Raw genomic sequence first — 11,786 nt, forward strand, 5'->3', positions numbered from 1 at the left:
CGGCCGGGCGGGAGCCGCGCTGGGCTCCCCGGGCCCCCCAAACCCGCTCCGACCCCTGCTGTGGGTCCTGCAGCCCCCACCCCCCTCCCGGAGCCATCAACGCTGCGGTTGGTTTTTTTCTCTCCTTTTTCTCCTCCTTTATAAAGTGCCGTTTGTACGTATTGACCTTACAAAAGCAGGTTAAAACCTCGGGCCTCCCCCGAGCGCTCCCCTCTTCTGGGGCCGCCCCGGCCTGGCCTAGGCCCTTCTAGTGTTCATTGTGCAGGTGAGAGGTGACAGGTGACCCTGCACCGGTGACACCGCACCGGGGAGACAGCCTTCATGGGACACCAGAGTCCAGGATGGGGACATGAGGTCAGGGTGGGGGTACGAGTCCAGTGCAAGGAGACGGGGTGGGGTGACCCCCTCCCCAGAGCCCAGTGGCCCCCAGTGTGGGGGACCCTCCAGACTCAGAGTGTGGCACCACAGTGGCCCAGGACCTGGTGGCCGAGAACACAGCCCTGGGGACACAGCCCTGAGGACACGGTGGCCAAGGACACAGCCCCGCTCAGTTGACAGTGCTGCTGTGGCTCTCTCCCTCGGTGCTCCCAGTGCCACTTTCAGGGGTCCTCACGCTCCTCAGCCCCTGCAGGCTGACAGCACCTGGAGGAAGAGGAGAAAGGGACAGGTCAGGAGAGATGACAGCGTGGGGTGACCCTCACGTGCTGGCCTGGCCCTCCTGGACTCTTCTGCTAGCACCAGGGGCCTGACCTAGCAGGGCCCCAAGCAGCACGAGGCATCTGTCCTGTTTCCCCACCCCACAGAGGGGCACTGGCACCCCGAGAGGCAGAACAGGCACTGAACAGAGGTGTTGGCTCCCCAGCCTGGCAAAGGGCACCCCACCGTCCCCCACATTTGCTGCCACACCCTGACACCCCTCAGGGCCAACGTGGCCATAACCGGGCCAGGGGGGTGCTGCCCTCCAGAAGGGCCCAGTGAGCAAACACAGCCCCTCTCTGGGGGTGGCAGGGAAGTGTGACAATGGCCCTGCCCTGTGTCCTACCAAGAGGGCTCCCCTGCAAGCATGACCACAAGCCAGCCCAGTAACGACAGCACTCCCACCACTACCCCACTGGGGCCATCTGCAAAGACACTGTGGCTTTATCCCAGGCTGGCACTGACCACAGGGCTCCCAGTGCCCCCAGCCCCACGCTGGGCTGCCCCCAAGCCCCCAGCCCCACTCACTGCAGCGGATCCGGATGGGCCACACCATGATGGAGCAGAGGGTGGCGACAGCGGCGACAGCGATGCCACCGGTGACCAGCACCATCACCCAGCGGGAGAAGACGACACAGTTGCACTGGGGTGTGAGGGAAAGGCCCAGGGCAAAGATATCCCCAGGGTATGGCTTGGGCCCTCCAAGGCTGGGAGAGAAGGTGAAGAAGGGTTTAAGACAAATCAGAGCTGGACAAGAGAAGCCTCCAGGGAGACCTCAGAGCCCCTTCCAGTGCCTAAAGGGGCTCCAGGAGAGCTGGAGAGGGACTTGGGACAAGGGATGGGGGCACAGGACAAGGGGGAATGGCTTCTCACTACCACAGGGCAGGGTTAGATGGGATACTGGGAAGGAATTCATCCCTTTGAGGGTGACGAGGCCCTGGCACAGGGTGCCCAGAACAGCTGTAGCTGCCCCATCCCTGGAAGTGTTCCAGTCCAGGTTGGACAGGGCTTGGAGCAACCTGGTGTAGTGGAAGGTGTCCCTGCCCATGGCAGGGGGTGGAAGGAGATGAGCTTTAAGGTCCCTTCCAATCCAAACCATTCTGGGATTGTACAAATCCAAGAGACCCTCCCGTGTCTCTTGCTCCAACCCTGGAATGTTTCCTCATGGCCTCCAGGCCCCTGCACTTACGGGCAGGGGTGCAGGTTCTGGATCACCATCACAGCCAGGCCATTGGCCATCTTGTCCGTGAAGCTCATGGCACCGTAGACAAACGCGCTGCTGTGCTGCGGGAGGAGAGGGAAGCGCGCTGTGCTGTGCTGGGCACGCAGCCCCGTGTGCCCTCTCATGGGCAGAGCCCTCACTGCAGCCGAGCAGCAGAGCACGGGCACAGCACTCACAGGGCACAGCAGAGCCTCCTCCCAGCGTCTCCATCCCCTAACCCTGACCAGTGCCCGCTCCAGACCGTGGGTGCTGTGCCCACCGTGACCCCCCTCCCTCGCAGCAGGAGCAGCGGCCGTACCGTGTTGGTGCCGATGAGATCTGCAGTCATAGACAGGGAGGTGACCAGGATGGTGGCTGAGCCGGCCCCAAGCAGCACCGCCAGCCCGTAGATCTCATCTCCTACTGGCCTGGCCAGGGCCACCCAGGAGGCAAAGGCCAGGACCACCAGGATGCCCACAAAGTAAGTCAGCTGTGATGGGGACAAGCAGAGGGAGAAGGGGGAGTTCAGGCATCAGCTGGCACTTGGTGAGGAAGGAGCAAGCAGGGAGGGCACGAGGCCAGCGCTGCCCAGGACCCATGAGGGACAGCCCTGGCTCTGTCCCAGCTGTATTTAAACGAGGAGACCGCAAAAGCAGGTCCTTGCTGTGCTCCAGGCTGTTCTGCAGCCCAAGGGTTGAGCCCAGGCAGAGTTGTGGGAGCGTGTCTGTGAGGGTGAGGGACACTCCACTGCCACCCAACAGCACGGAGGGGACACACTGGGGGAGCAGGTCCCTCCTGCTGGCATTGCAGACCCTGTGCCCACCCCAGCCAGTGTAACCAGACCCCCCCTCTGCCCCTGATGGGCACCACAGGGCTCTGCAGCCCAGTCAGGCCTGCATGGACATGGCAACTCTGGGCCAGCATTGCCTTCCCCAGCCCAAGGGATCTACAAGACAGGCTCCTGCCACCATCCCTGCCCACCACTCCCAGTCCCAGTAGGACACAGATCCCCATCCCAATCACCACTCCCAGTCCCAGCAGGACACAGATCCCCATCCCTGCCCACCACTCCCAGTCCCAGCAGAACCCGTGCTGCAGTGGGTCATTGCTGGCAGAAGGTCCATGAGAGGTCCCTGCTCTCTAGCTCAGGTGTGCCAGGAGCTTTGCTCACAGCCAGGATTTGGCCCCTGGTCCTCTCCTGGGGTCAGACTCCAACACTCAAGCACCCTGGACTCACGTTCCGACCAATCCATTTGTTCACAGGCTTCATGAGGAAGGAGGAGAGGAACCCACTGACGTACATCACTAGGGGAATGGTGGCAATGTACTTCTGCAAGGGACAAGGACAGGGAGATGAGCCCCAGACCACACCAGGACACCTTCCCACGTTGCCCTGAACCTGCCCTGTGCCCACCTTGGAGAGCAGCAGCGAGTTGGTCAGGTACATGGCGATGTAGGTCTGGGACAGGTTGACGATGAGGCGGGTGGCCATGTAGAGCACTGCAACCTGGGAGGGGACAGGGCCAGGGCATCACAGCCCAGCCTGTGGGACGGACCTGCTCTGCTCAGCTGTCATGGCACAGGTGCCCAGCAGGAAGGGGATGGATGGGTGCCCAGAACAGCTCCCCTCTCCATCCTCACCCTGGGCAAGCCCCAGGGCAGCAGCCCAGGCCAGGGGAGTCGTGCCCAAGATATGCAGAGGATCACAGGCAATGGCTAACTTTGGAGGACTGCCTCTAGTAACCAATATAGTCCCTGTTTGGAAAAAACAGCTAAACTTTTGGTCAGTCTACATGTTTGGATGTAGACTTGAGAAAAGCTGATAATGTTAGAGCAAACACTAGCAGAAAGTATCTGACTCAATGAACTCAATGAAAAGAGAAATTGCTTACATCTAATCCATACTCCTGTCATTTCTTTAAGCAAGTGTGCCCAGAGGAGTTGTACAAAAATACTCCTGTCTGTTCAGGCAACAAGGGTCAGGTCACATTCCCCACCACAGCAACCAGGTCCTGGGGAACAGGACCTCAGTGCTGCAAAGGACACCTGGAGCAAAGCCCCTGCTGCACCAGGCACCTCAGGAGGGAGCTTACTCTTCTTGAAACAGGCACATGTGTGTCATTCCTCAGCAGGAGCCAGGTCAGGCCGTACACGGTGATGTTGGCCATGACAGTGAAGGCATACCTGAGCAGAAGGAAACCTTGGGGCGATGCAGAGGGACAAGCATAGGGACAGCACAGCAGGACACCTCTGCCCACGGCTGCCCTCCAAGCCAGATGTGCTACAGCCTCTGCACCTCAGTGTCATGGCTGAGGTGACACCTCTGAGGGCACAAGGCACCTGGCCAGGCCTCAGCCTTACTGCTGCAACTCCCAGTGTGTCCAGTCCAAGCCTTGGGGCATGACTGGGAGGAAACCAAGATCCCTACAGGTCAGTCTGTTCCCCCTCCAAGCACAGCTCACCTCTGCTTCAAGGATGCCAGGAGCTGCCTGACCTGGTACCCTCAGCGTGGCGACCCAGGGTTACCTCACATTCTCCCTGCTCACCCTGCTCCATGGAATAAACATCCCATCCGACATCCTGGTCCTGACAGGGATGAGCCAAGTGCACTGTCCTGGCCCTGGAGACATCTCACCTCCAGAACAGCGCCCAGAGCCATGCCCAGCTCTCCTTGAGGGCATCTGGGAGGCACAGTCCCTCCCCTAAATGCCACCCTCCATTCCCAAAAGAGAAGCATCCCCAGCTCAGGGAAGTGTCCCACGGGCTGTGTCACTGACATCTCTGGCAGCAAAGGCTTTGGGCCACCAACCCAGGACCAGAGTCCTTTGGCACATCCCACAGCACACCCACATGGCCCAGTCCTTGTCCTGCCAAGCCGAGGTGTCTGGTGTGCCACAGCACCCAGGGACCTCTTGTCACACAGTGATGAGACCCAGGGCAGCTCCCCAGGCCCAGGTGACCTCCAGGTGTGGCTGTGCTCACCTGAAAGCCGTGAGCTCCACCTTCCCATGGTCACTGCTCACCAGCTCGGGAATGAGGGCCAGGTGGGACACCTGTGTGGCTGCCCAGCCAAACTGGAAGATGACGATGAAGGGGAGGTAGTAGATGAAGGCTGCCCACTGTGGAGTGCTCTCCCTGCAGGCCAGGCAGGGGCTGAAGACAAAGGGAAAGGACACGAGGACACAGGTGGTGCCTGCAGAGAGAGCAGAGCAGTGAGAGGCTGCACACCTGGCTGGGACTCCAATGTGACACACACAGAGCCCTCTCCAGGACAGGTCCTACCCCAGAGCTGGGGAGGGAGATGGGCTCCTTCCCCAGCCAGATGGGACACGTGGAGCTCCAGACACCCCCTCAGCCTGTCCTGCACAGAGAATGTCCTCCCCTCTGGACCCAGCACAGACAGACACCCCCAGTCAAGGTCCTTCCCCAGCACTGCTCTGTCCCCTCAAGACACCATGACAGACCCTCAGTGTCACACCCACAGGCAGCAGAAGGTCCCCAGGTGCAGATATCCAGTCAGATAACCCCTCCCTGTGCCTGCCCATGCTGATATGGCACCCCTAGGCTGGGAGGGCTCTGGCTGTCCCAGGGACACTGGCACCCTGTCTGTCTCCATGTCCCCTCTCCCATGGGGCTGGCAGTGGGGCTGGCAGAGAGAGCCATGCTTCCACACGCTCAGACATCACCCACAGTGTGACAGGGTGACACAGAGCCATGGGGGCTCCGGGAAGGGCCGGCTGAGTCAGGGACAGCAGAGCCAGGCTCCTCCCTCTGCTGTCCAGCACAGGGACACAGCCTGGGGACGCTGCGTGGGGCCAGCCTGGCCTCGCCCTCCCCTTTCCCAGATTACAGAGTCTATCTGCCAAGCAGCTCCACCAACCCCCAGACCCCGACACAGAGCCTGGTGCCCTGTCCCACGTGTCCCCCTGTACTGTCCTCCATGTCTCCAGCTTCACTGTGTGCTGATGAAGAAAGAGCTGTTCCTACAGCTGAGGAACACCTGCTCTGCCAGCTGCCCAGGGTACCCTCTCCACTTTGCAAGAACCTCTCTTCCTCATGAGTGATTCCTCTTCCTCCCACCCGTGAAGGGGATTTTTTACTCCTCCTCCTCCTCCTCGCTCCTACACAGCATAGCCTTGCAGGCCAGGGCAAAGCCAAGGACAAAGCCAAGGGTAGCAGTAACAACCCCAGCCCAGCCCCCTCCATCCCACCAAGGGGTGCTGGGTCCCCACACTGGCTCATATGGCTTGGCTTTGGTGCTCCAGGACCTCTGAAGGACAGGGGATTCAGGCACATGTGGTGCCTGTGCCCCAGACAAGCCACAGGCACAGGAAGGTCCATGAAGGCTCCAACCAGCCCAGATCCTCTCTGGGTTTTAACTGGGCCCAGATGAGGGGTGAGGGTCCCAGGGCCCCACAGGGTCAGGCTCTGCAGCCCTGTTGGGCTGTGAGGGCTGCCAGGGGAGTGCTGGGGCAGGAGCTGTGGGACCCTGCTGCTGCAGCCTCTGGGGCTGCTCCTGTGCCCACCCATGAGCCACCACCACCTGCACAACCACAGAAGTGTCACCTCCTGCTCGTGACCCCCTGGGACAGGCAGTGTCCACCACCAGGGTCACCCCACCGGCCACCCCATCTGGCACAGGACTGCACCCCAATAGCCATGTACCCCAAGAGCCCAGAGTGGCTGCACTGAGTCAGAGGGGTGCTGGGGAGCCCCTGCTCTCCCAAGGGGGGCCATGGGACCCCACCCAAGTCCATTCCGCCCACGCCTGCAGCACCCCGGGCGGGCAAAGGCCCGGCCTCTCATCCCCGGCCCCGCGGGGCAGATCACGGGAACGCCGGCCTGCGCAGCACAGGCGCCCGGGGCAGAGATTTTGGGACAGCGCTGCCGGACAGGCTGAGGCAGGCAGCAAAGAGACGCTCACCCTTCCTCCCCACCGCGTCAGGAAGCCGGAGCCCATAAAAGAGACTGGCGAGCAGGCAGGGACACCCGGAGCGCCTGCGGGAACACTCGGGGCCGCGGCCGCAGTGGGAAGATGCCACGATAGCAACTCGTGGTGTCTCCCCCGCCCCGAGGCTGCGGTTTCACAACGTTTCCTCTGATCTGAGCACGGGTTTGCCACCGGACGAGACACCCCGCTCCCACACAAGCACCCCTCGCTGCAGCGTGATCGAGGGAACAGAGCGGCCCCGGCACAGCCGGATCCGGTGGGTTTGGTCACTCTGTGGTCAGCCAAGGTGGGGCCAGGGAAGCCCCTGCCTTGGGACTAACCCACGCTGCAGCCTGGAACACAGCCTGCGTCCCTGCTGCAGCCTGCCCGGGCTGTGCTCTGCTCCTGCAGGCCCGAGGTAGCATTTCCCCTGTGCTCGCCGGGCAGCACCCGGCTGGAGCGGCGGGAGGAAACAGCCCCGGCCACTTCCCTAAATCCAGGGCGCTGACGCTGGGGCAGGGGTGAAGCTGCCCCTCCTGCGCTCTCCCTGACTCACTAAGCCAAGCTCCGGCGAGGTCAGGGGCCTTATCAGCCTGCCGTTGGGTTGCACAAAGCATTGGTCGAGATAAATTTGGGATCGAGATAAGAGGACCCACACTGCAACCGTCCTCCCTCCCCGTGGGTCTGCTCTGGGCGAGGCAGGTCGTTACCCAGGGTTGTTATCAATGGCCATCTCTTGCACCAACTGCCCCGTCCCCAGTGCCAGCTAAGCAGGATGTGCCAGCTCCTGCACCAGTCACAGCACCAAGGAACCCCCTTCAGGCCGTGCTGTCCCCTCAGAGAAGGCCCAAGGACCCCTCTCCACATCACATTGTGTCCTCAGAGAAGGACCAAAGACCCCTCTCTACACCACACTGGCCCCTCAGAGAGGCACCTCGACAGATGGGTCCCCACCAGCCCCTGCACTTTTTGTCCCAGGGCAGAATGCAAGATAAACCTGTCAATAATTCCTGTGAGCCAGAGCCTCCTGTGCATGCCATACCCCACTGCTGGCCCCTGGGTGCACAGCCCCAGCACAGCCAAGGGCCCCATGCCACAGAGCCCCCCCTGGGGACACTGAGACCTGCTCAGGAAGCACCTGGGCTTTTGGGAAAGCCCAGATTTTACTGATGGTCGTGGTTTTGCTGCAGCTCTGAGGTCTGAGCACGTGGCTGTCACCCCTGCTCGCTGCCACCCACACACACAAAGCCTGAGGGACAGCGGGAGCCCCTCGGGATGGGATGGTGCCCAGGCAGGACCGGGATGCCATGGTGCCCCTTCCCCATCCAGGCTCAGCATCCCACTGTCTCCTGCACATGGAGCAGCTCCGTCCCCACCTCGCTGCTGCAGGGGATCCCAGAAAGACACCTCCCAGGCTATCCCCTCCTCACCAGACACACCTCCTGTCACCCAGGGCACTGCCAACACACCGGGGCCCCTTCACCTTCCACAGGGCACCCCAAAGGAACCCAGGGCAGCCCTCCGTCCCATGGAGGAGCTGCTCCCTTCCACCCCAGGGCACACAATTCTGCTCACCCCTGGGGCTGCCCCTCTCCAGCTGGGGGGACCCTGTCCCCACCTCACTGCCACATGATGGTCTCCCTCCCCAGAAAGGCTCCCACATCTTCAGGGAGACCTCCATGCCACAAGGCACCCTGGTTCCTCCCTGCTCCAGGGAACCCCCAAGGCTGAATCCCCAACCCAGAAAGGCACCCTTGGACTTGTTCCCCCTCTTCCAGGCACCCCAGAAAGGTATCCTAGGGCTGATCCTGTACCCCAGAGAGGCTCCTCCATGTCCCCACCCGTGCCCCCCAGCAGAGCTGCTTGGAGCCCAGCCCCTCCACCCAGCACCCCCCACTGTTCCCCACCCTGAGCATCCTAGAATGGTTCTCCTGGGTTCCTCCCACTCAGGGCACCTCAGAAAGGCTCCTTGGGGCCATCCTTCTTCCTTCTGGGCACCCCAGGAGGGTCTCCCACCCTGGCATCCCAGAAAAGCTCCCCCAGGGTCACCCATTCTCACGTCACCTTGGATAGGCACCCTCGGTCACTCCCTCAGGGCACCCCAGCAAGGCCCCAGAGCCATCCTCTCCACTTAGAGCACCCCAGAAAGGCTCCCCCAGGTGACCCCCAACCCAGAGCACCCAGATGGTCTCCCTCCCTCACAGACAGACTCCTGCCCCCCGGGGTTACCTGTCTCTTATCTTTGGCACCCCAGCACTGTGTTCCACCCAAGGCACCCCAGAAAGGCTCCCCATGGCCGCTCATTTCCATCTAGGCCACTGCAGAAAAGCCACTCTGAGCGACCCATTTTTACCCGAGACACCTTGGATAGGCACCCTTGGGCAACGCCAAGGTTACCCTGTGTGTCCTTCAACTCAGAGCACAGTAGGGTCCCTCAGGGCCACCTCTCTCAGAGCATCCTAGAAGGGCTCTGGATGTCCCCTAACACACACCCCAGAAAGTCTCCCCCGGGCCCATCCCTCTTAGAGCATCCCAGAAAGGCTCTGCCGGTTGTTCCACAACACCGACACACGGAAAGCTCCCCCGGGGTCATCCCTCTCTACTTACGGCGTCCCAGCAAAGTCCCCCCATCGGATGTCGCCCACTCAAGACACTCCAGAAAGGCTCTCCCGGGGTCAGCCCTCTCCCCCCAGCTCCCCCCACCACAGCTCCCGGTCCCCGCACCCCCCGCCCGGGTGCCCCACTTACACCGGGTACACCCGTGCTGTCCCCACAGCGATCCACCGATCCCAGCGCCCACTTACACCGGGTACACCCGTGCTGTCCCCACAGCGATCCACCGATCCCAGCGCCCACTTACACCGGGTACACCCGTGCTGTCCCCACAGCGATCCACCGATCCCAGCGCCCACTTACACCGGGTACACCCGTGCTGTCCCCACAGCGATCCACCGATCCCAGCGCCCACTTACACCGGGTACACCCGTGCTGTCCCCACAGCGATCCACCGATCCCAGCGCCCACTTACACCGGGTACACCCGTGCTGTCCCCACAGCGATCCACCGATCCCAGCGCCCACTTACACCGGGTACACCCGTGCTGTCCCCACAGCGATCCACCGATCCCAGCGCCCACTTACACCGGGTACACCCGTGCTGTCCCCACAGCGATCCACCGATCCCAGCGCCCACTTACACCGGGTACACCCGTGCTGTCCCCACAGCGATCCACCGATCCCAGCGCCCACTTACACCGGGTACACCCGTGCTGTCCCCACAGCGATCCACCGATCCCAGCGCCCACTTACACCGGGTACACCCGTGCTGTCCCCACAGCGATCCACCGATCCCAGCGCCCACTTACACCGGGTACACCCGTGCTGTCCCCACAGCGATCCACCGATCCCAGCGCCCACTTACACCGGGTACACCCGTGCTGTCCCCACAGCGATCCACCGATCCCAGCGCCCACTTACACCGGGTACACCCGTGCTGTCCCCACAGCGATCCACCGATCCCAGCGCCCACTTACACCGGGTACGCCAGTGCTGTCCCCACAGCGATCCCACGGGACTCCGCTGCTGTCCCCACACTGCTCCCAGACATGTCACAGCTGCCCCCACGCCTTTCCCAGTCACACCAGTAGCATGGCACTGCTCCCAGTCGCACCAGTGCTGCCCCCATACTGCTCTCACTTGCACCAGTATTACCCCCACCCTGCTCCCAGTCACGCCAGTACTTGTCCTGTACTGCTCCCAGTCACACCAGTGCTCTCCCCAGTGATCCCAGTATTACTCCCACGCTCCCAGTCACTCCTGCCCTGCCCATAGCAGTCCCGCAGACCCCAGAGCACTCACACAGCTCCCAGTCACACCAGTGCTGCCTGTAACAGCCCCATTACCCAAAGGGAATGCCCCAGTCACTCCAGTACCTCCACACTGCTCCCAGTGACCTCAGTACCCACCCCAGCACGGCGATGGTCCCCATGGCGCCAGCAGGCATCCCAGAATTCCAGTGACACCAGTACACCCTCAGTGCTCCCAGCAGCCACGGTATTCAAGTGAGGGTCCCCATGATGCCGCAGTTGCCCGAGTTCCAGTGATCCCAGTTCACAATCACACTGCTCCCAGTCACCCCACACCCCAGTATGCACCAAGTGGGGAGTGCCAGACTGCAGGAGTGGGGGTACAGGGATTGTGGGGGCTGGAACCAGTCAGCTGGGAGTCACTGGGACGCTGGGATGACTGCAGATGTCATGGGGACCCCCTGCTTGGATGGGCACTGGGGTTAGTAGGAGTCGTGTGGGGGTACTGGGGCAACTGGGACCTTCTGGGTAATGATGTGTCTGGGGCCATTATGGGCCCCACTGGGGTGGCTGGGGACAGTGTGGGGGAGAGGACTGGGGTCACTGGGACTCTGGGGTGGCTACTGGAGTCATGGGACACCCCCTCTTGGGTGAATACTGATGTTACTGGGAGTGGTGTGGGCTTACTTGGGCAACTGGGAGCTCCTGTTGAGTAGGTACTGTTGTGACTGGGACCAGTACGGCCAGTACTGGGGGCACTGAGACCCTCTAGAGAGTATTAGGGTCACTGGGACTCTGTGATGACTACAGGCATCATGGGGATCCCCAGCTGTGTGAATGCTGGAGACACTGGGAGCAGACTGGATGTGGTGGGGGACCTCCCCTTGTGTATTTAATGGAGTCACTGAGACCAGTATGGGCTGTACTGGGATGACAGGAGGCAGTGTTGGGCGAGTGCTGGGGGCACTGGGACTCTAGGATAAGTATTGGTGTCATGGGTACCCCCTGCTGGGCGGGTACGGGGTCTGCTGGGAGCGGTGGAGCAGGGTGGGCACTGAGGTTACTGGGAGCGATGGGAACACACTAGGCCCACTGGGATGGGGCGGCGGCCGAGGGACGCCGCCATGACGTTGCCCTTTTAAGGCGCCGCCCAC

At 62.0% G+C, this 11,786-nt stretch overlaps 1 protein-coding gene across 1 annotated transcript; it reads right to left on the reverse strand.

The window, feature by feature from the left end:
* Nucleotides 1-547: 547 nt before the first annotated feature.
* Nucleotides 548-10,814, reverse strand: MFSD12 (major facilitator superfamily domain containing 12). The gene is made up of 10 exons (XM_031062203.1): nucleotides 10,788-10,814; nucleotides 9,576-9,627; nucleotides 4,880-5,090; nucleotides 3,991-4,081; nucleotides 3,312-3,419; nucleotides 3,135-3,227; nucleotides 2,217-2,387; nucleotides 1,886-1,980; nucleotides 1,225-1,403; nucleotides 548-642 (listed from the first exon to the last, which is right to left on the reverse strand). The coding sequence occupies exons 1-10, from the start codon at nucleotides 10,812-10,814 to the stop codon at nucleotides 548-550; spliced, it is 1,122 nt and encodes a 373-aa protein (XP_030918063.1).
* Nucleotides 10,815-11,786: the final 972 nt, after the last annotated feature.

Source organism: Geospiza fortis, unplaced genomic scaffold (assembly GCF_000277835.1).
Source record: "Geospiza fortis unplaced genomic scaffold, GeoFor_1.0 scaffold254, whole genome shotgun sequence".
NCBI lineage: Eukaryota > Metazoa > Chordata > Aves > Passeriformes > Thraupidae > Geospiza > Geospiza fortis.